Source organism: Carcharhinus amblyrhynchos, chromosome 3, assembly GCF_965287045.1.
Source record: "Carcharhinus amblyrhynchos chromosome 3, sCarAmb.v2.hapA, whole genome shotgun sequence".
In the NCBI taxonomy this organism is placed as follows: Eukaryota; Metazoa; Chordata; class Chondrichthyes; order Carcharhiniformes; family Carcharhinidae; genus Carcharhinus; species Carcharhinus amblyrhynchos.
Genome location: NC_137326.1, coordinates 44170796 through 44192760, shown reverse-complemented (window position 1 = coordinate 44192760; position 21965 = coordinate 44170796). Strand labels below are relative to the sequence as shown.

Below are 21965 nucleotides of genomic sequence, written 5' to 3'. Positions count from 1 at the left end.
CCACTACAAACACTCTGTTGCTATAGAGCTTACTGCCGTCGAGATGCACAGCACCAACTCACTATGGCTTCTTAGACACTACCTCTCAATCACATAACCTCCACGACCTGGAGAGGAGAGATGAGGACAGCACGTGCATGGGAATATCACCATCTGCAAGATCCCCTCTAAGGCCGCATCATCCTGACTTGAAAATAAATCAGCATTTCTTCTTCATTGCTCAGTTCCTTAAACTTGTTTCCTAACAACACTTTGGAAGCAATATGGATTGCAGCAGTTGAAGACGATGGTTCATCATCTCCTTCTCAAGGGCAATTAGGTATGGGCAATAAATACTCAAGCAATGTTCAATAAATGCTCAAGCAATGACTCATCCTATAAATAAACCAAGTATTCTCAGTAGATCTCACCTGCAAGCCCCATATGAAAACTGAACCAAAAATCAAAATATACATAAATTCAAGCTAAATATTTTCAACTCAAAATCTATTCAAACACTTCTGTTCACTTCTCAATTGGCACACTACTTTGCAATCTTTTTGTTTTAAGATTGATACTTTAAAGAGTAGCCTGAGAAACAGCAAACAACAAATACAATTTTTGTCAAGTAACCTGACATACCACTTGTATTAAAAAATCTTGCCTACATTCACACTATTTCGTGAATTGATTTTGTTTTGCATTGCTTGTCATCCAGCCTCCCATTATAAATTTCCATGGTCACAATAATAGTAACTACTTATAGAAATTTGCCACGCTCTAATTACACCCATGTGCAAATGGTGACACAACAGAAATTGACCATTGTACTCCACCTGTCTCCACCACTCTTTCACTCAGTGTAGAAGAAACACCGAATTTCCAACCAATTAAAGTTTGTGCCAAATTTTGTTCTGAATACCACCAAATCCAGTACTTATAACATGGGCAGATGTTTTGACCTTTAAGCGGAGACTGAATTACTTGGTGTCTCCAGTTCAATTATGACAGCCCCATCATCCTGTTGCAACTAAAATCTATATTTGTGCATGAAAGGCACGATCATCACAGGATTTCTTCAAATGATGGATTAAGAGCTGTTTTTATTGAGAAAATGGCTGTAATTCCTAATAAAGAGCTGCATGTTCAGATTACATACGAAGATTTGAACTGGAAAAGATATTGTACAAAGTCTCACCTCAAACTGCATTTCAGTGGCTATTTACATTAACTATTGGGTTTTCTCATCTCACAATGCTGTCATTGGAACAAAATAAAATCAGAGTCACCCACGTTCTTATCTTAACTGGGCTGTTTGAGCAAGGATCTGAGAACTCGTACTGAAAGCTTTTGCCAACAAACAGGAGATCCAAGTTAGCACAGATTCTGCTGAAGCAAACCCAATACAGGTGATTACCCACAAAGACAACAGATGCTAACAAAGGCGACCTAATTGCTGGGGATATTAGCTTGACCACCTGCCCATGTGTTAACAGGATAAAAAGACAGGCGATAGTTTCCATGCCAGTAAGCCTGCAGCAGTTGCATTCAAATTCCAAAGTTCATTCTGCTGCACAACCCCAGAATAAGATCAAGCTAATACAAATGCACGGGTACAATTAAACAAGATGGTGTAGTTTCACTGTAAAACCAAAAACTCCCAGCAAATCATCCTGCATAACAAATCTTACATATAAAATAAAAACCAGAAGTGTGTAACTTTGCCATTAACTCATGGAACATAATTCATGCAGTTGTCAAAATGCCACCGAGAAATAAGTACATGAAAAATAGCAGTATAATCTCTGCGCTTGGAAATTATATGGCACTGGCACAGCTCAAGTCTGTAAATTGATGTTTTGCAAGGTTCCAGTTAATTAAAGCTTCCTTGCTGTTCCAGGTTATTTCTGGCCTGTTGCACAATGCTACTGGGAGTAAAATTCTGCCATTTGGAAGGAAAGCAAGTGTGATCGAAGCACCTCCCTAACTCCTTGATAAATGTCAGTCTGCCATGGCAATAGGTTTGTGACAGAAAACGCAGCTGTATTTTCATTCAGGAAAGACGCAGAGAACTGGTGTTTTGTTTTAAAGCTTCCTATAGGAGGGAAAATCAAATTGATGCAATTTCACTGAATTCACCATTTTAATTCATCATTACAATTCTTCCACAACACTTTGCTCTAGTCTTCAAAAAGGTTTCTGCAGCTGCTGTTTACAAGAACAGATTTAATCAATTTCAAACAAAACCCACACGTCTGGTGGCTTTTATTTATTTTCAAATAACTGCATTCCTGCTGCTTGATATTGGCAAGCTGTAAGGGCTGAATTAGCAGCAAAGCAAAACAGAACTAGACTGCCTGCTTCTGCTATTATCCTGCTGCTCCCTTCCAAAACTGTACTTGAGTCTTTGCAAATGGTTATGCTGAGATCAAATTTATTTAAAGGCAGAGTTACAAATGCAAGATGGTTATGTTTGACACTGTATTTTAATTTAAAGTAAAAGAGGAATGGTCTGTAGTACTGGACTCTGCTCAGCAACAGGTTAGCTGATAGCGGGCCCAGGTCAACATTTACTGAAACCCAAGTGCACTGGACCCAGAGAAAAGCTCTGCTTGCCTTGTATAGATTTACAGAAAAGCCCTGGACATAGAGACGAGGGGTGCAAAGGATGTGAATTCTCGAGAGACACAGGGAGCAGTTTAGAATAGTAGTTGTCTCCTAAGTAAAGTTTAATCAATGTTGATTTTAGTAGTTTGCTGTAAAAGTTCTAAAACTTTAAATCTTGCTAGGTGAATTCTTTGAAGTTAGTGACTGAAAATCCGAATCTCTCTTTAAGTTACCTGCCTCTAAGGAGATTATAACACTTACTGATCTCTCTTTTTTGAGATTAAGTGGCATTTCTAGACAGACAGTTGTGGGATTTCATTCGTAAGGTCACAAATTGCATTTGATTAGTTTAAAAAAATGCACAATCTGCACCTCAAGAGCTCATAAAACATCCCAGCAACTCAGTTTAATAGGGAAGTAACAAGATTTTACTCAGAAGGAAAGAAACAATGTAGAAGTTAATTAGGCTGTGGGTATGGGCTCATCTTACCAAAGATTGGAAATATTGACCTCGAGGAAGTGATGCTAAAATGATTCCAAAATCAGAGGTACAGTCACTTGATGAAGGAACAGTGCTCCAAAAGCTTGTGCTATCAAATAAACCTGTTGGACTTCAACCTGGTGTTGTGAGTCTACTTACTGTGCCCACCCGAGTCCAACGCTGGCAACTCCACGTCATAGTTAATTCTTAACACCATGCTAACGTGGCCTGGTTGTGCTAAATGGTTGGCACCAAATTCTGAAACTTGGAAGTGCTTCTATGGTCCAACTGAAGTTCTATCATGACATCCATGTTAAAGTGAAAGGAAAATATAGCCAGCCCTTACAAATAAATTACAATAACCGTTCAAAATATTTTGTACATTAGCAGTCCCCTCTGTTGGGAAAATGTCAATATCCTTCATGGCTGCCTGCAGTTGAGCATGCCTTCCTTGGTGCAATACACAATATAACAGTTTGTACAACAATTCTTGGCACTAACCAGGATGTACAAGCAATTGTATTGCATTCCAAGTAACTCTTGTCAGTGCTTTCCCACTGAAAATGATTTTATCTGGGAAACATCTCAAATATTAGAAAATGTCGAAAGCATAGTTTCTGGCATCAATTAATTTTCTCACACTGAATTAAAAATGCACATCAATTTATTACACTTAGCAGCAAAGAAAGGCAGCAAAATGGCTACAGTTTCCATTAATTCTCATACGTCTATCTGCAGTGGCAAGCAAAAGTGAATGGGTAAGACCAATTTAAAGTTTACTTATTAGTGTCACAAGTAGGTTTACATTAACAGTACAAGTAAGTTACTGTGAAAATTCCCTGGTCAGTGGCCTGTAAGGTCTTTTGCCCACAAATGATAACTTGAGAACCACAGTCCTTTTGAACAAGACATATCTTTGCCGACTGCTTTCTCTGCTGGAGATAATAAAATGACTTCTCTAGCCAAGGTGTTCTCTCAAGTTGAGAGCAACATCCTGCCCAATCTGAAAATCAAACAGTCAATTACCAAGATTGCTCATTTCAAAATCTGAATTATCAAATCACCTCCAGATATCCTCCTCACTACTGGTATAAAAGTTAGCCATGCTGTCATCCTCCATGTAGATACACAGAAAAATGGATCAATGAAAAGACAGCAATAGCATAATTCAGAGAAGCATTGAGAGCGAAAGATAGCAAGAAACAGGGAAAGATGAGAAACAAAAATTGAAACGCTGATGTTGGTATTGCATATGTCACATATCCTTCATCCAATATTCTTCATGCCTACATATCTTCTCATGCCTAATTTTCACTTGGCCTTGGAAAGGAATTCAAACACAAATCTCTCCTTCAGTCATGGGTGACCATTTTATTATTCTGGTGAAAAACTATAAACCTGAAACATTAACTCAACAGGTGTTGCCTTACGTAGGTATTTGCAGCATTTTCTGGTCTTTACTATTTTACAATGCTATATTTGAACCATCTGAATTCGTCTCACAATTGTAGCATTTTACATACTACTTTCAACTGATGAGACATTAATTACTCTTTTGTTATGATTCATTTCAGAATTAAAACGTTCAATTATCTCACTAGGAAGAGGAAAAAATTAATAATTGAAGATTGAGCTCTTTAAAGTCTTGATCCAATTTTTTGAACAATTCTTAATACCAAATGTCAACAAAATACTTTATAAAAATAAAGTTTTCTAGACTCTAGTCACCATATTGCGCATAATTACCTGCACCCCTACATGCATAGTTTCAAATTTCACTCTGAAAATCAAATTTCTGGCTGGTAGAGATCACAGCCAACTACTATTGTTCTTGTACACCCAATACCTCATCAGTATATATTGCTTTGCGAGGTCTCAACAAGTCGTGTGTAGGAGTGGGAATCAATATCAAGGATTTGACCAACATTTTCAAAGCAAGCTTGGAAGTGCATATTTCAGATGCGAATGTTCAGAAAATGTATGCATTACAAGCTAGCTCATTATAAGTTTTTCAGTGACTTGGCACACTAGTTGATGTGGTACTATCCTCAGTCCATGTAAATTTAGCTGATCTCAACCAAAATTGCAATTGGCTCATAAGAATAGGACTCAACCCACTGGGTTAGGAGAAATCTAATGAGTTCAAGTTCGTATTCCTGACCATGACCTGAGGAATTTTGCTGGGAACTTGCTTCCACAATCCAACAACCTGTCACTACTAGGAATAAGTATTTAAATTTGGCACCAGAGAGAAGTCTGTGCACTGACAGAGCAATACTCCAGTGAGTCAACTGCTTAAGAAAAACAAAAATGTCAATATTATGATATCAAATTGCTTGTCAATGGGAGATTTCTTAATAAAAAATGGGAACTGTCATATGATCTAACACAACTTTAAAAGAAACTCATTTGCTTAAATTGTAGTAAAACTTAATTACAATCCCAAAATTGTCTTATCAGAAAAATGCTCAGTCTTCCTCAGAATCTTGAAATTAACATCCTCAGAATGGCATCCTTGGTATGGTGCTAATTTATATTTCCAACAACAAGGTTTTGGACAAAGTAGTTAGTGATTGAGAAGCAAAGGAGTAATAATCATTAAAAATTCAATAATTTCTTTAATATCTATTATTGATTTGTCTGTATTCGTCTGTTACAGACAATGCCCATTTTCACCATTTTGAATATACTTATGAAAAGTTCTGCTAGCTTTAATAATCCTTGAAAATCTATTTTCATTATGAATTTTTCACTCCGTGGGCAAGGTTATTTTTCAGCTTGATTTGGTGACAATGGCACTTAACTGCTCAAATTAGGGCTTTGTCTTTTTAGGGAATGTTCTGGTTTTGTTCTGTGTCAAATATTTTGGTGAATACTTCCCATTATTTGCTAAGAGACTTACTCATTAACAGTTCACTTGTAGCTCAATGTGCGTAATTCCACTTAGCAGTGGGAAGGCAGGGCAGGTGAAAATATTACGAGCACGTGAAGACGGCACTCAGCAAACAGCATACCTCCACCAAGCCGTGTTACCCCAACTATAATAGAATTATGTGACTCTTCCTCGAGACATTTCCCTGCCTGGTTGATGTTTACAAATTACACAGCTGAAACAATAAATCTTTTTATTTAGGGCTTCCAGTGCAAAGTGGCAGCTTCAGGCCAATGCAAATCCAACAATCTGTTCTAAAAGCTCTGCTCACAATTTGACAGCTGTGACAAAGTACAGTAAAAGTGGCTACAGCTGCGTCTCTGAGAAAAAGAGAGCAGGAGGGACAGTGAATGAATGAGCCTGACAGAGAGAAAGAAAGAGAGAGAGAGGAAGTGTGCAAGCGAGAGAGAAGACTGGAAGGAAAAAAAAATGACACTGAGGAAGGAGAGGGGAAAAAACCTCAGTGAGAGAGTGGTGACAGACAGCATTGTTCACATTCGCATCTCTAGCTTACTTTACTTATTTGCATCTTGACTTCCAACTCTTTTTTAAAAATATCTTTTTCTCTTCTTAAAGCTTCTTCTCGGGCCTGGCTTTGAAGTTTGCAAACTACTGCTGGAGCAATAAGAACCAAACAAATAATAATGAGGTTAAACCCTTTCCAATGACTTTCTTCCTCTTTAACATTTGTCCAATAAGCTATTTTTGGACTAAAGCTTAAAGTACAGAAATCTATGTAGACGGTAAAAATATTGAGAGAGAAAAAAGCATTGTAGGGAAATACAATTCTTTTTTCTGTTCCCCTTCGATTTTTCTTCTAATATCTCTCCTAAATTTGTGTCCATCTGTATACAACGAAGGAAGACCTCGACCTGACAGTGACCCAGTGGACCCCAATACACAGACTCAACCACCGGGTCATTCGCGACTGCGATCCCAGGGCATCATTCACTTACCGACCTTCGACCCATCCATGCCGGAGCGTGGTCTGGATATCCACTGAATGCTGAAACCAAACCACAGCCTGACAGCAATCCAGAACGCCCAACCAGACTCATCCACTGACACAGGAACTGCAAGCAAGGCAACAAATCCTCCATCTGCACACCAACTGGAGTGAAGAACCTCACTGGACTCAATCATACCCTTAACATCGCAAACCACTCTCACCGTCTCCCAGGCTCGAAAAGAAGCAGTCACTTCAGGAAGTGTGGAAAGCATGCAGACCTGCATGAAACAACGTGGTCCCAAGGTCCACCTCCCCAGCTTACTCCTGGCAAAATGTCCAGTCTCAGGAAAACAAGCAAGACGAACTTAGAGCCAGACTCACTTTCCAAAGGGAATTGAAAGACTGCTGTGTACTCTGTTTCACTGAGACCTGGTTCACTCCTGCTTCACCAGTGCCCTGCAACCAGACAGCTTCTCAATCCATCGAATGGACCATACAGCGACCTCAGGCAAGGCGAGGGGAAGTGGGGTCTGCTTCCTAATAACACCTCGTTGTGCCTAGACATACCAACACTGGCAATTTTCTGCTCAGTAAGAAGTCTGACAACACCAGGTTTAAGTCCAACCAATTTATTTGATAGTAAACTCACAAGCTTTCGAGGTTAACCTCTTCATCAGGTGAATGGAGAGTTCTGGCCTCAGACAGAGCATATAAAGCACAGACAGTTTACAGATTACTGATTAGAATGCGAATCTTTACAACTAACCTGCTATTCAAGTCTTAAAGTGGCCGACAATGTGAGTGAAAGGAACACTGGTGAACACTTCAGTGGTCACGGGCATTCGGCCTGTGACCTTCAGGTAAGCATTCTCCTAGGCAGCCTTCATGACACACGATAGCGCAGAGTCGCTGAGCAGAGACTGATAGCCATGTTTCGCACACGAGAACGGTCTCAACAGGGATCCTGGGTTCATGTCACACTATTTGTAACCTCCGTGACTTGCCTGGGTTTGCAAAACCTCACTTACTGTACTGTCTGGAGACAATACATATCTCTTTAACCTGAGATCAGTGCTCCTTCCACTCACATGGTTGGCCACTTTAAGACTTCAATAGCAGGTTAGGTGTAAAGATTCGCATTCTAATCAGTAATCTGTAAACTGTCTGTGCTGTTATATGCTCCGTCTGAGGCCAGAACTCTCCATTCACCTGACAAAGAGGTTAACCTCGAAAGCTTGTGAGTTTACTATCAAATAAATCGGTTGGACTTAAACCTGGTGTTATCAGACTTCTGACTGTGTTTACCCCAGTCCAATGCTGGCATCTCCACATGAAAACTTTCTGCTCCTCAGACCAAGAATTCCTGACACTAAAATGCCACCCTTACTACCTTCCGCGGGAGTTCACCTCTGTTATCCTGATGGCAGTTTACATCCCATCCCATGCGAACATGAAGATCACACTGGATGAAATACACACCACTACGAATAGCCTGGAGACAAAACAGTCTAAGGACTTGTTCATCGTGGCCGGGGACTTCAATCAGGCCAAGCTCAAGAGTGTACTATCAAGTTACCACCAACACATCTTCTGCTCCACCAGAGGCACAAACATCTTCGACCACTGCTACACAAACATCAAACATGTTCATCGCTCAATTGCCCACCCACACTTTGGCAAATCAGACCTCAAGGCTGTGATCCTGCTCCCAGCTTACAAGCAAAAGCTAAAGAGGGAGAATCCATCAAAGAAAGTCATGTAATGTTGGTCTGAGGAATTGGATGATCTCCTACGGGACTGCTTGGAGTCAGTGAACTGGTCAGTATTTAAAAACTCTGCTAACAGCCTGAGCAAGTACACTACAACAGTATCTGACTTCATGAGTAAGTGTGCAGAAGACTGTGTCCCAAAGAAGCAAATCCATGTGTTCTCCAACCGGGAATCATGGATGAACAGGGATATCTACTGCTTGAAGTCCAGGTTTGAGGCGTTCAAGTCTAGCAACACTGACCTATACAAGAAAGCCAGATACAATCAAAGGAGATCCATCAAAAAAGCCAAAAGTGGACCAAGCTAGAGTCCCAGGCGAGCCACATCGACTCCGCTGACAAATGCAAGATCTGTAAGACATAACAGGCTACAAGATGAAGGCATGTAAAGTCGCTAGTTCCAACGCACCCATTCCTGATGAGTTCAATGCATTCTACGCCTGCTTTGAGCAAGAGATCAGTGAGAGCATGTCCTCCACCTTGGAAGCTCTGGGTGAACCTGTATCTGGGGCCACCATTGCAAATGTCAGAGCAGCTTTCTTGAAGGTCAATCCACAGGAAGCAACTGGCCCAGATGGGGTACCCGGACAAGCACTCAGATCTTGCACACATCAGATGGCAGAGGTATTTGTAGACATCTTCAATCTCTGTTTACAACAATCTGAGGTCCCTATCTGTTTCAAGAAACGACCATCATCCCGGTACCTAAGAAAAACCAAGCAGCGTTCCCTAATGACTATCGACCGGTGACTCTGACATGCATCATAATAAAATGCTTCAAAGGTTAGTCATGGCACAAATCAATTCCAGCGTCCCAGACTACCTGGACCCACTACAATCTGCTTCCCGCCGCAACAGGTCCACAGTGGGCGACATTTCCCTGGCCCTGCACTCAACCCTGGAACACCTAGATAACAAAGACACATATGTCAGACTCCTATTTATTGACTACAGCTCAGCCTTCAACACCATTATTTCCACAAAACTCATCTTCAAACTCCGTGGCCTGGGCCTCAGCACCTCCTTCCGTGACGGGATCCTGAACTTCCTAACTCACAGACCACAATCAATAAGGAAAGACAACAACACCTCCTCCATGATCATCTTCAACACCAGTGCCCCACAAGGCTGTGTTCTCAGCCCCCTACTATACTTGTTATACACTTAGGACTGTGTGGCCAAATTCCCCTCCAATTCGATTTCGAAGTTTGCTGACGACACCACTGTATTGGGCTGGATCTCAAACAATGACGAGGCAGGATACAGGAATGAGATAGAGAATCTGGTGAACTAGTGCAGCAACAATCTCTCCCTCAACGTCAACATCAATAGGGACAAAGCAGAAGTCAAGAGTTTAAAGTTTTAGGTGTCCAGATCACCAACAACCTGTCCTGGTCCTCCCATGCCGACACTATAGTTAAGAAAGCCCACAAACACCTCTACTTTCACAGAAGACTCAGGAAATTTGGCATGTCAACTACAACTCTCACCCACTTTTACAGATGCACCATAGAAAACATTCTTTCTGATTGTATCACAGCTTGATATGGCTCCTGCTCTGCCCAAGACCACAAGGAACTACAAAAGATTGTGAATGTAGCCCAATCCATCACGCAAACCAGCCTCCCATCCACTGACACCGTCTACACTTCCCACTGCCTCAGCAAAGCAGCCAGCATAATTAAGGGCCCCATGCACCCCGGTCATTCTCTCTTCCACCTTCTTCTGTTGGGAAAAAGATACAAAAATCTGAGGTCACGTACCAACCGGTTCAAGAACAGCTTCTTCCTGCTGTTGTCAGACTTTTGAATGGACTTACTTTGCATTAAGTTGATTATTCTGTACACCCTAGCTATGACTGTAACAGTACATTCTGTACTCTCTCGTTTTCTTTTCTATGAACAGTATGCTTTGTCTGTATAGCACCCAAGAAATAATACTTTTCACTGTATGTTAATACATGTGACAATAATAAATCAAATTAAATCAAGTGATTCTGGCCATTTACATGCATTCTTTTAAAGTGGCTTTTTGTCTGGTGTCGGAAAAGTTAGGAGTCCATTCAATCCAGAAGAGCTTTCAGGCCTCGAGTTTGCTTTAACATCATTCCCTGGAAGTGGATGTGGGCGATGCGAATCAATGAAAATGGATCAAGTGTTGGATTCTTGGCCTCCTGCCCGGCACCAAGTCTCTTTAATAAACTCTAATGGAAGTGTCAAATGAGTTTACAAATTCCTGCTTCGAGAACAGTTTGGTTTCTAACTTAAATATTTAGATTTTTGGGGCCCCTGAAAACCACAAGGTAGTGCCCAAAGATAATTATTTTGACCCTGCGCCAAAACCTAATCAGTTCTTCCTTGAGCCATACCCAATCTGTGTACCAGGTTTTAGAATCATCATAGAATCATCATTATAGAATCCCTGCAGTGCAGAAAGAGGCTGAAATTGTTGGAATATGCCCATTAGTTTGATACATTGTTAACAAATTAACAAACAAGTCAAAAACATGACTTCTGCCCACGTTCGATTAAATTTATTCCAGTATGTTCTGTTCACAGCTCAACACTTTCCTCTTCGACAACTATTGGTTCACTTCTTCGTAAAATATGTATGCTCTGCAGAAGGCTAATGATGGCGTCCTGTTTCTATTTGGGGAAGAATCAAGATTAATTACAGTGAAGTGTTAACCTAATGGCTGAGATCTCCCAAGCAGTGGTAATAACTGGACTGCCACTTCGCTCCAAAATTCACCCAAGGAAATGCTACTGCACATTTCTAATGGGAACACCCAAGCCTGGCATCAAAAGAAATTGCAGCACAGCACCATTCAAAGAATTCAGTGGAACAGAACAGTCAGGGGGAGACATTACACACCCCATTTTTGTGGTGCTTGATGCCATATGGTAAGGTTAAAGGTACAATCTTTGAATGAATGAGCAAGGGAGTTGGATTGATAAGTGGGGGGGATGGAGTAGGGAGGGCGTGTTCCAGTGTTTGTGTTGGTTGACAGGTCAGGGTCAGATTGGGGGTCATTGGGTTTAGTCAGGGATGGGCTCTCTTGTGTATTTGCCCAGATGTCAAACTAGGTTTTAATCTGTCTCACATTTCCTGGCTAACTAACAAGGTAGGTAAGTCTCCGACTCGAAGGCGAAGCGAGAAGCATTCATCCGGGATCTCAGGAACTGTCCACTGGAAGGTAAAACTTAGCCAGCAATTCCCACAAAGATCAGTGCATCAGGACTTCCATAGTAAATGGAGTACATATATTCAGTCAGACGTCCAAGTCTCCAACAAACCAGAGGCTGAAGATTTGGTCCAATATTTCTGAATGTTACAAATATGAAGTTTATAAATATGAAGTCTCTAATTCAAGGCAAAATGAAAGAACTAAGAGGATCTTGCCACCTGACTGAATTCTGCCCAAGCTGTCTGGATAGCTTCTTGCTCTGGAGATAAGAGGAGCCCAAACCAAGAGACTTGTTGACAAATTGCAAGATGTTGCCACATGATAGCTAATTAGCAGCTTGATTTGAAAACCAGGCTCGTGTGATTCCTTTTGCCATGGAGATGGAATTTGAGGGGGGAAAATGATATGATTGGGCAGAGTCAACATGGATTTATGAGATGGAAATCATGTTTGAAAAATCTGAGGTTTTTTGAGGATACTATAAAAGAAATAGTGTTGAGGTGTATTTAGATTTTTAGAAGACTTCTTATATAGAGCCACAAAGGAGGTTAGTAAACAAGATTCGAGCATGTGGGATCGGGGATACAGATTAAGGATTTGTTAACAGACAGAAGGCAGCGAGTAGGAATGAATCGAAAAAAGGATATACTTGTCAAGGAGGGAGTGCAACACAATTTCAACAGACTAATCCCTGAAATGCAATCATTGTTTTATGTGGCGAGAATGAGGAGACTGGGCCAGTATTCTCGGATTTCAAAAAAATGAGATGATCTCTGAAGCGTACAAAATTCTTACAGGGCGTGACAGAGTAGATGTTGATAGGGACCGGAACGCTCCATTCTTGCCTGTGGCTGGGGTTCTCTGGTCCCATGAGTGAACAGATATATGGCCAACCACCAAATTCTCTGGTCTCATTGGCAGCAGTGGCAGGGCATGTAAGACCACGGAATTTCACACAGAATATTTCCCTGTGGTTGGCAAGTCTGGAACCAGGGGGCAGTATCAGAATAAGATGTAGATCATATAAGGCTGAAATGAAAAAGAATTTCTCCACGCAAAGTGGTAAATCTTTGGAACTGCCTACCCCAGAGGATTATGAAAGTTCAATCATTGAGCATGTTCAAAATTAAGGTCAACAGTGTTCTGGATGCTAATGGCATCAAAGAATAATAAGGAAAATTGACACAGAGACAGGTGATCAACCATTATCTGTTTGAGTGGTGGAGCAGACTCGACAAGCCAAGTAGTCTACTCCTGCTTTTAATTTCATTGTGGTGAGGAGGCCAGGAATCGCAAGGGATGCAAGTGAGGCAAGCATAATGCCCAGGGGTTGTGAGCATCATCGGGGGTTGCTGGAGCTGGCTGAGCTGTGACAGTGGGGAGGGAAGCCTTCTCTGGAATGGGATTTTGGAAGCGAGGAAAAAAACCGAATGAAGCCATGGACATTTTAAATCTTGCAAGTCAAATAAATGGCAGACAGGCCTCAAGGGGCGTGTCTTCAGTTTACAATGAGAAAGGAGGAATGGCATTGCTGCAGTTGTGCTTCACCAATACCCCATTCTTCTCATCGCTGGATTCAAGGTGGAAACAGAACTGTAAAGTCCCAATGTTGCAGGAGGCAAATGGTCTAGTTTCAGACTCGGTCAGCAGCATGTTATCTCAATCTGCCACTGACCAGAAGATCTGGGACATTGCCATCACAGCAGCAGATTAACTGCAGCTTAGCTTCACCTTGAGTTTACATCAAAAACTTGGGCATATACAGACATCAATTGTTGCATCACTGATACATAAACCATATTCGTTCAAACAGACCATGTTTAAAAGGCAAAACTCTAAAATCCAGCTCCAAACATCAGCTTATTTTCAAACTCAGGAAAACACATCCGTACTTACTGAGAGAAATTATCAGCAACATTTGTCATCAGATTTCACCTACTTCGACATTCTCAGAGGAAAATTATAGCCAGTCTGGGGGAGTCTTACAGCAGAAGCATTAAAGAGAATTATATTCCATTTTGCTCTCAGGGTGGAAAGAAGAAACATCACAATTAACTTCATACATGCAACTGTTAGATTTTGTCTTTTCAGTAAACAGCTCATAATAGGCTAAAAAATGGTGCAACAATCAACTGCACTGAGTAAAACAACCTGTACTTTGAAACAGATCATCGAAGAGACATGCTGAGGTGAACTTCTGTTGGAAGCTACAGTGGTCAGCGCATAGAAGAGGCCTCGCTAGTGTCTAATAACTCCATTGCCAGTCAGATACCCAGCGGTCCAGTGAGCCTAAGGGAAGTAATCTATCAAATAGTTCAAACAAAGTAAATATATTTCAAATATTCTTGAATGATTCACATCCTATTCTGAGAACTGCAGATCTCGACCAGATCCAGAGGTTATGCTGATAACGCAATTTGCTTCAGTGCTAGTCTAAAGATTGCACAGCTAGCACAAATCATTACAGTTGGGTGTAGATCACAGAACAAGAATGCCATCATTGAAATTTTCAGTAATAAGACAATACAAATCATTTACCTGCCTGTGGCAGAAAAATTGCAATAGGAAACGGAACTCACTTGGATACTTAGGTACAGCAATAACAGAATAGTCAGAAATCCCAACTCCAAACAAACGGCAGACTAAATTACACAACATGAGTTTACTGGACCAATGTGACCATTAAGCAATATTGGTGTCAAGCTAAATATCTAAAAGGCCAATATTATAAAAAGCTAGTTTTATGGCTGATACAAAACATATTACCTGGAATGTAAATACGTCATGTCCTCTAAAATACATTTTGCTAGAATTTATCATTTGTTTGTGTATGCACATCCCAGAGTTGACACAGTAGCAGCTTGGATATATATTTCACTAAGGGCTGAAAATCAAAATAGTAGGGGAGAAACATTGCTTTTGTTAGATTGGAGGGAAGTATATAACAGACAACACAATGAGTCAAGGGAAGTACATAATTGTTGGTATTAAGATCACTGCTCTTAATATATGAATGAGTTTGACTTGGGTATGCAAACTTGGGTTAAATCATTTCAAAGTTGGAAGCTGAATAAACAGCAGGGAGGATAGCAACAGATTTCAAGAGGGCTAGCTAATGAAATGAGCAGACACATAGCAAATGAAAATTAACGGTTTGAAAAGATGCATTTTGGTACAAAGAATGAAGAGATGCATTTTGGTACAAAGAGCAAAGAGAGAAAATATGACCAAAATGGTATAATTTTAAAGCGCATACAGGAACTGAGACTTAGGACGTATGGGGAAAAATGGGCAAATTAGAAATTTGGCATGTCAGCTACGACTCTCACCAATGTTTATAGATGCACCATAGAAAGCATTCTTTCTGGTTGTATCACAGCTTGGTATGGCTCCTGCTCTGCCCAAGACCACAAGGAACTACAAGGGAACCGAGTGTATGGTGTCAAAATTTGCTGATGACACCAAGATTGGTGGAACGGCAAATTGTGCGGAGGGTGTGGAAAGTCTGCAGAAGGATCTAGATAGGCTGGGCGAATGGGCCAGGAACTGGCAAATGGAATTTAATGTTGGCAAGTGTGAAGTTGTCCACTTTGGTAGGAATAATGGTAGGAAGGACTATTACTTACATGGCGAAAAACTGCAGCATGCAACGGTGCAGAGGGACCTCGGGGTCCTTGTGCATGAGTCGCAAAAACCCAGCCTGCAGATGCAGCAGGTGGTCAGGAAGGCGAATGGGATGCTGGCCTTCATAGCAAGGGGGACTGAATATAAAAGTAGGGAGGTCTTGCTGTAACTGTACAGGGCACTGGTGAGGCTGCAGCCGGAGTACTGTGTGCAGTTTTGGTCGCCGCACTTACTCAAGGATATTTTGGCCTTGGAGGGAGTGCAGAGGAGATTTACTCGGCTGATACCGGAGTTGAGGGGGTTGAGCTATGAGGAGAGGCTGAATAAACTAGGCTTGTACTCGTTAGAGTTTAGAAGAATGAGGGGAGATCTCATTGAGACATATAAGATGATGAATGGGATGGATAGGATAGAGGAGGAGAGGCTCTTCCCGCTCAGAAAGGACAGTAGGGCTAGAGGGCACAGAGTTGAGAAGGAACTTCTTCACTCAAAGGGTGGTGAATCTCTGGAATTCTCTGCCCATTGAAGTGGTGGAGGCTGCCTCGCTAAATATATTTAAGACGCGGGTAGATAGGTTTTTGATAGGCAAGGGAATTAAGGGTTATGGGGAGAAGGCAGGAAAGTGGAACTGAGCCACGACAGATCAGCAATGATCTTATTGAATGGTGGGGCAGGCTCGAAGGGCTAGATGGTCTACTCCTGCTCCTATTTCTTATGTTCTTATTATGTACAAAAGGTCATAAATGTAGCTCAATCCATCATACAAACCAGTTTCCCATCCACTGACTGTCTATATTTCCCGCTGCCTCAGCGAAGCAGCCAGCATAATTAAGGACCCCTTGCACCCCACACATTCTTTCTTCTACCTTCTTCCTTTGGGAAAAAGATACAAATGTCTGAGGTCACGTACAAACCGACTCAAGAACAGCGTCTTCCGTGCTGTTGTTAGACTTTTGAATGGACTTACCTTGCATCAAATTGATCTTTCTGTATATCCTAGTTACATTCTGCACTCTCTCGTTTCCTTCTCTACGAGTGGTATGTTTTGTCTGTATAGCGCGCAAGAAACAGTAATTTTCACTATGTAAATACATGTGATTGTAATAATTCAAATCAAAAATGGAGACCACAGGAAAAGCTTAACAGACAAATTGAGTACAAAAGCAAGGAAGCTATGCTAAACAAGAGACTGAATTCCCTGTCCCCCATGAGGGAACTGCGTCAATTCTGGGCACCAAACTAAGAAGAGTGTGGAAAGATATACCAGAATATGATAAGGGTTGAAGCACTTGATTACATGCAGAGATGGTAGAAACTTTTTTTTTTGTGGAGTGAGGGATGATCATCATGGATTTAATGGAAAGGTCTAAAAATCACAACTAGTTTTGGTAAAGGAGAAATTGTTTCCAGAGAAGAGTTGATAATTTGAGGACACCGGTTTAAGGTAATTGGTAAAAGAATCAGAGGTGACGTAGGGAAACTTTTCAGCAGATTCAACAACGATATCCATAAAAGACTGGATAAATACTTGAAAGGAAAAGCATAATTGGACTATTTGGAAGGAGCAAAAGAATGGGATTAAATTGAAAGTTCTAGCGAATGACACAAGGGCAATCAGCAAAACGGTCATATCCTGTCCTCCAATTCTGGGAAACAGCACTATATTAATGAAGAATTATAACTGCTCAGCTGCAAAACAAACACTCATGAGGCATGTGATCATTTGGGAATACCTGAATATAGGTGTTTATTATTTTCAGAACAATGCATTTAGCTATTGTACAGGAACTCGCAAATATTTAAATTGAGCAATGTGGCAGTTGCTGACTGTTTCTAGTCACTAGTACGGATCTTGTCTTTATGCAATAAACACATTTTGTCTGATAGCTTTCTGAAGAGTGATTAGGAGTGAGGTTCCACGCTGGATTTTTCTCCACTGCAGTCTAGCAGCACTGAAGCTGGCTGTAGCACTTCAACCGATGCCTTGGCTGAAATCAGCAAAGTCAGAGATCAGGAATGACATCTCTTACTGTGATACAACTGGTCTACTTTGGTCAAAAGAAAATGTTTGACCACGAAACACATAATTCACTGCTCTTCCTTCAAGTGTCGTAGGGATCCTTAATGCCAGACTGGTGTAATTCTTACACTTAATTTAAAGCACATAAACTAAGCCAATATTAAAGGCAAGAATGGGCTTTCAACTTGCAGTATTTATCATAGAATCTACAGTGCAGGAGACGGCCATTTGGCCCATCGAGCCTGCACCAACAACACTCCCACCCAGGTCCCATTCCCGTAACCCCACATATTTACCCTCCCAGTTCCCTGACACTAGGGGGCAATTTATCACTGCCAATCAACTTAACCCGCACATCCTTGGACTGTGGGAGGAAACTGGAGCACCAGAGGAAACCCACACAGACACAGTGAGAATGTGCGAACTCCACACACTCAGTAACCCGAGGCTGGAATTGAACCCAAGTCCCTGGCGCTCTGATGCAACAATGCTAACCACTGTGACACCGTGCTGCCCAAGAGGCCATTCGCATTCCAACTGCAAGTACATAACCCTAATAAAGGCAGGCAATATTAACTAGGCTTGCTCCATGCATGATTTTAATAAAATCCAAAGCAAATCGAGCATGTGATGTTACAGGAAGCCTAACAAGTTTCCAAGCTCTGAATTGAGCTGAACCCACATTCACTCTGGGTCACAGGCACCAATCAGCTTTCAGTCCTGATCAGAAAACAAGGTTATGGATAAAACACAAATATCTAATAAATGAATGGTGCCCTTCAGTCAGTTTACCTTTCATCACAATGAATTTTCCTCACCTAAACAAACAAAAGCAACTGGAGCATGAATCAGCTGTTGTAAGGCAGCAGAGTAATAAATTCCTCCATGAAGCAGTTGCCATGTGTTATCATGCACACGGTGTTGCAACCAGTCGAAAAGCCAGGCCCATGAGCTGGACAACGTGAAAGACAAATTACAAATAGATTGTTCTGATCAAATGAAAAGAGCTCCCATTTGAATTGACGATCTTACACTATTTCAGCAATCTCTCCAGTGCTAATGCATTTTTAAAACTAAGGCAACAGAAAGCTAACTTAAATTTAAACAATTACTGGCAGAACATAAGAAATAGGAGCAGGAGTAGGCCATCTAGCCCTTCGAGCCTGCCCCGCCATTCAATAAGATCATGGCTGATTTGTCGTGGCTCAGTTCCACATTCCTGCCCTCTCCCCATAACCCTTAATCCCCTCACTTATCAAAAACCCATCAACCCGCGTCTTAAAAATATTTAGCGAGGTAGCCTCCACCACTTCAACGGGCAGAGAATTCCAGAGATTCACCGCCCTTTGAGTGAAGAAGTTCCTCCTCAACTCCGTTCTAAACCGCCCCCCCTTTATCTTGAGGCTGTGCCTCCTAGTCCTACTGTCCTTTCTGAGCAGGAAGAGTCTCTCCACCTCTATCCTATCCATCCCATTCATCATCTTATACGTCTCAATGAGATCTCCCCTCATTCTTCTAAACTCTAATGAGTACAAGCCTAGTTTATTCAGCCTCTCCTCATAGCTCAACCCCCTCAACTCCAGTATCAGCCTAGTAAATCTCCTCTGCACTCCCTCCAAGGCCAAAATATCCTTGCGTAAGTGCGGCGCCCAAAACTGCACACAGTACTCCAGCTGCGGCCTCACCAATGCCCTATACAGCTGCAGCAAGACCTCCCTACTTTTATATTCAATCCCCCTCACTATGAAGGCCAGCATCCCATTCGCCTTCCTGACCACCTGCTGCACCTGCAGGCTGGGTTTTTGCGACTCATGCACAAGGACCCCGAGGTCCCTCTGCACCGTCGCCTGCTGCAGTTTTTCGCCCCGTAAGTAATAGTCCTCCCTACCATTATTCCTACCAAAGTGGACAACTTCACACTTGCCAACATTAAATTCCATTTGCCAGTTCCTGGCCATTCGCCCAGCCTATCTAGATCCTTCTGCAGACTTTCCACACCCTCCGCACAATTTGCCGTTCCACCAATCTTGGTGTCATCAGCAAATTTCGACACCATACACTCGGTTCCCTCCTCCAGATCATCTATATAAATGGTAAATAGCTGAGGCCCCAGCACCGACCCCTGGGGCACTCCACTAGTCACCAACTGCCAATCCGAATAGCACCCATTAACCCCCACTCTCTGCCTCCTATTTGACAACCAATCCTCTATCCACGCTAACACCCTTAAGATTTCCTGCAATGGCCAAATCAGTCCGAAAGCTCTCAAAATCCTTAAACAATAATACAAACTGAAGCTTCGACTCAAAACAGTCAATGCCAAAAAAATAAGCTACTTCATTGTTTCAGTGGAACTGCGAAAATTACTCAAATCCCAGATTTGATGCAAATCTACAACATAGAGCATTTGTGCAAATATTTAAAGCAGTAAGGCCAACTTTTGGCCATACCCAAGGAGGAGTGTGTTTGAGATGCTGTCAGTGAAGGAGGTAGGGACACTGAACATCTGACTTAGCAAGTTACCAACTGTGGTGCCACCTGAAGCTTACCACAGTGCAGCCAGCTTTTCGTGGATTTGAGAATGAAGAGTGCAGCGCAATGCAATCCCATCCCAAAGCAATGCAAGTTGACAGCTGGGCCTGAACTGCAGACGGAGGCTAGAAGTTCAGGCTGAGCTTCAGCTCTAGTCAAAACAAATGCTTTTCCAGTTACACAGCCTTTGGAATGGGGGCAGAAGGGGGGGAAAGAGAGATGGGCGGGGGGCAAGCAAATGATGGGGGGAAAAAGAGAGGGATAAGGAAGTGAGCAGGGGAAGAGAGAGGGGCAAGCTAGTGGAGGAGGAGCTTGGGAGAATTTTTTGTTTCTTCCCATCTACCTGATCCACGATGTCCAGCCGCAGTCCAAAGCATGTGAAGCCTAGGGAACCCCCAGGAAAATCATGTTCGGGCTGGACATCAAATCCCAAGCCACTGACTGAGGGCCTGAGATGGTTGAAGTATCATAAAGCCAAGGATCAAGCTTGTTTTACTGGCTTCCTTAAACTTCTCAATCTGGGAGGAGACAGAAAGTTGAAGAGCATCTGTTGACCTCCATTCCTGTCAGACTCCGAAACGTGAACAGACCCAATCTCAATTTATCAAAACAAAGAGCAAGAAGCTCCCATTCCTGCTTTAAAACGAACAGAAGTTGGGCCTGAACTTATTTCCATTGTTGATCTTTTGGTGGGGGAGAATTAACTCTTTCCCCCACCAAAAGATCAACAATGCAACTCTTTGTTTCAAAACGCAACGTTTTGCTTTTTTGTGCATCAATCAGGCATCTCTCAACTCTGGAAAGCCTGTCCCTCTGCCTCCTGTTGACAATGCAAGTGTTTCAACATATTTTGTCACACACCAAGGTTGATCCGTTTTTATGGAGATGGAGCAGAAAAAGGGAATTTACCTTCACTTTAAACACAAATTGCAGCCATTTGGACAATAATTGTTCTTCCTACGGTGTGTCAATCAGAAGGGCTGAAGTTTGGCATTAAAGTAAGAGCCAACACCAGCCCCTTTATCTAATCCCAGTCTCGATGTTGGGTTCGCAAGAATGGTCTTTCCATTCACTCCCAGAGACCAGCTATCCCTCCGTCCCTTCCCTCTTGCCATTGGTCCAACTGTCCACTCTCTCAGACTGTCTACCCCTTCCCCAGACCGCCGTCCCCTCCGTCCACTGGCCCAGACCGCCGTCCCCTCCATCCACTGGCCCAGACCGCCGTCCCCTCCATCCACTGGCCCAGACCGCCGTCCCCTCCATCCACTGGCCCAGACCGCCGTCCCCTCCATCCACTGGCCCAGACCGCCGTCCCCTCCATCCACTGGCCCAGACCGCCGTCCCCTCCATCCACTGGCCCAGACCGCCGTCCCCTCCATCCACTGGCCCAGACCGCCGTCCCCTCCATCCACTGGCCCAGACCGCCGTCCTCTCCGTCCACTGGCCCAGACCGCCATCCCCTCCGTCCACTGGCCCAGACCCTCCTGTGTGCCCTCGACCCTACCCTCCCGCCCTCCTCCCCCCAACTGTGCCCACGTTAAGTACCTGGGAAACGTGATTTCAAACTCGGGAACTGATCTTAAAGTAATGCGGCCGCTTCCCTCCTCTCCCCTCCCCCCCCCCCTCCACCCAAGTAACTACCCCCTCCTTCAGTTCAGGGTAAAATGCTGGACCGGCTGAAGTACGATTCTGTAGCGATTCAACTGGCCCGCCACCCCCCGGGCTGAGAGTTGGCCTCAGTTCCCCGCCTCCCCCCGGCAGGCCCTACGCTCTCACTCACAGGGTTTCTCCCGTCTTTGCGACATGACAAAGGAACTGGTCCAACAGCGACGACACTTCCTTTTTGGATTTCTTCTCGAAATCTGCTGGTGGGAAAGAGACAGAG

At 42.7% G+C, this 21965-nt stretch overlaps 1 protein-coding gene across 2 annotated transcripts in view; it reads right to left on the bottom strand.

Annotated features, from left to right (window-relative positions):
* Positions 1–21965, bottom strand: part of LOC145339240 (serine/threonine-protein phosphatase 4 regulatory subunit 2-like) — a 58791-nt gene that overhangs the window by 36552 nt on the left and 274 nt on the right. The window contains exon 2 of one of the 2 annotated variants that reach the window (XM_080183645.1): positions 21861–21945. In XM_080183645.1, coding sequence (XP_080039771.1) covers positions 21861–21945 — 85 coding nt within the window. The remainder of the gene's footprint in view (positions 1–21860; positions 21946–21965) is intronic. The other variant, XM_080183653.1, reaches the window with a different exon arrangement.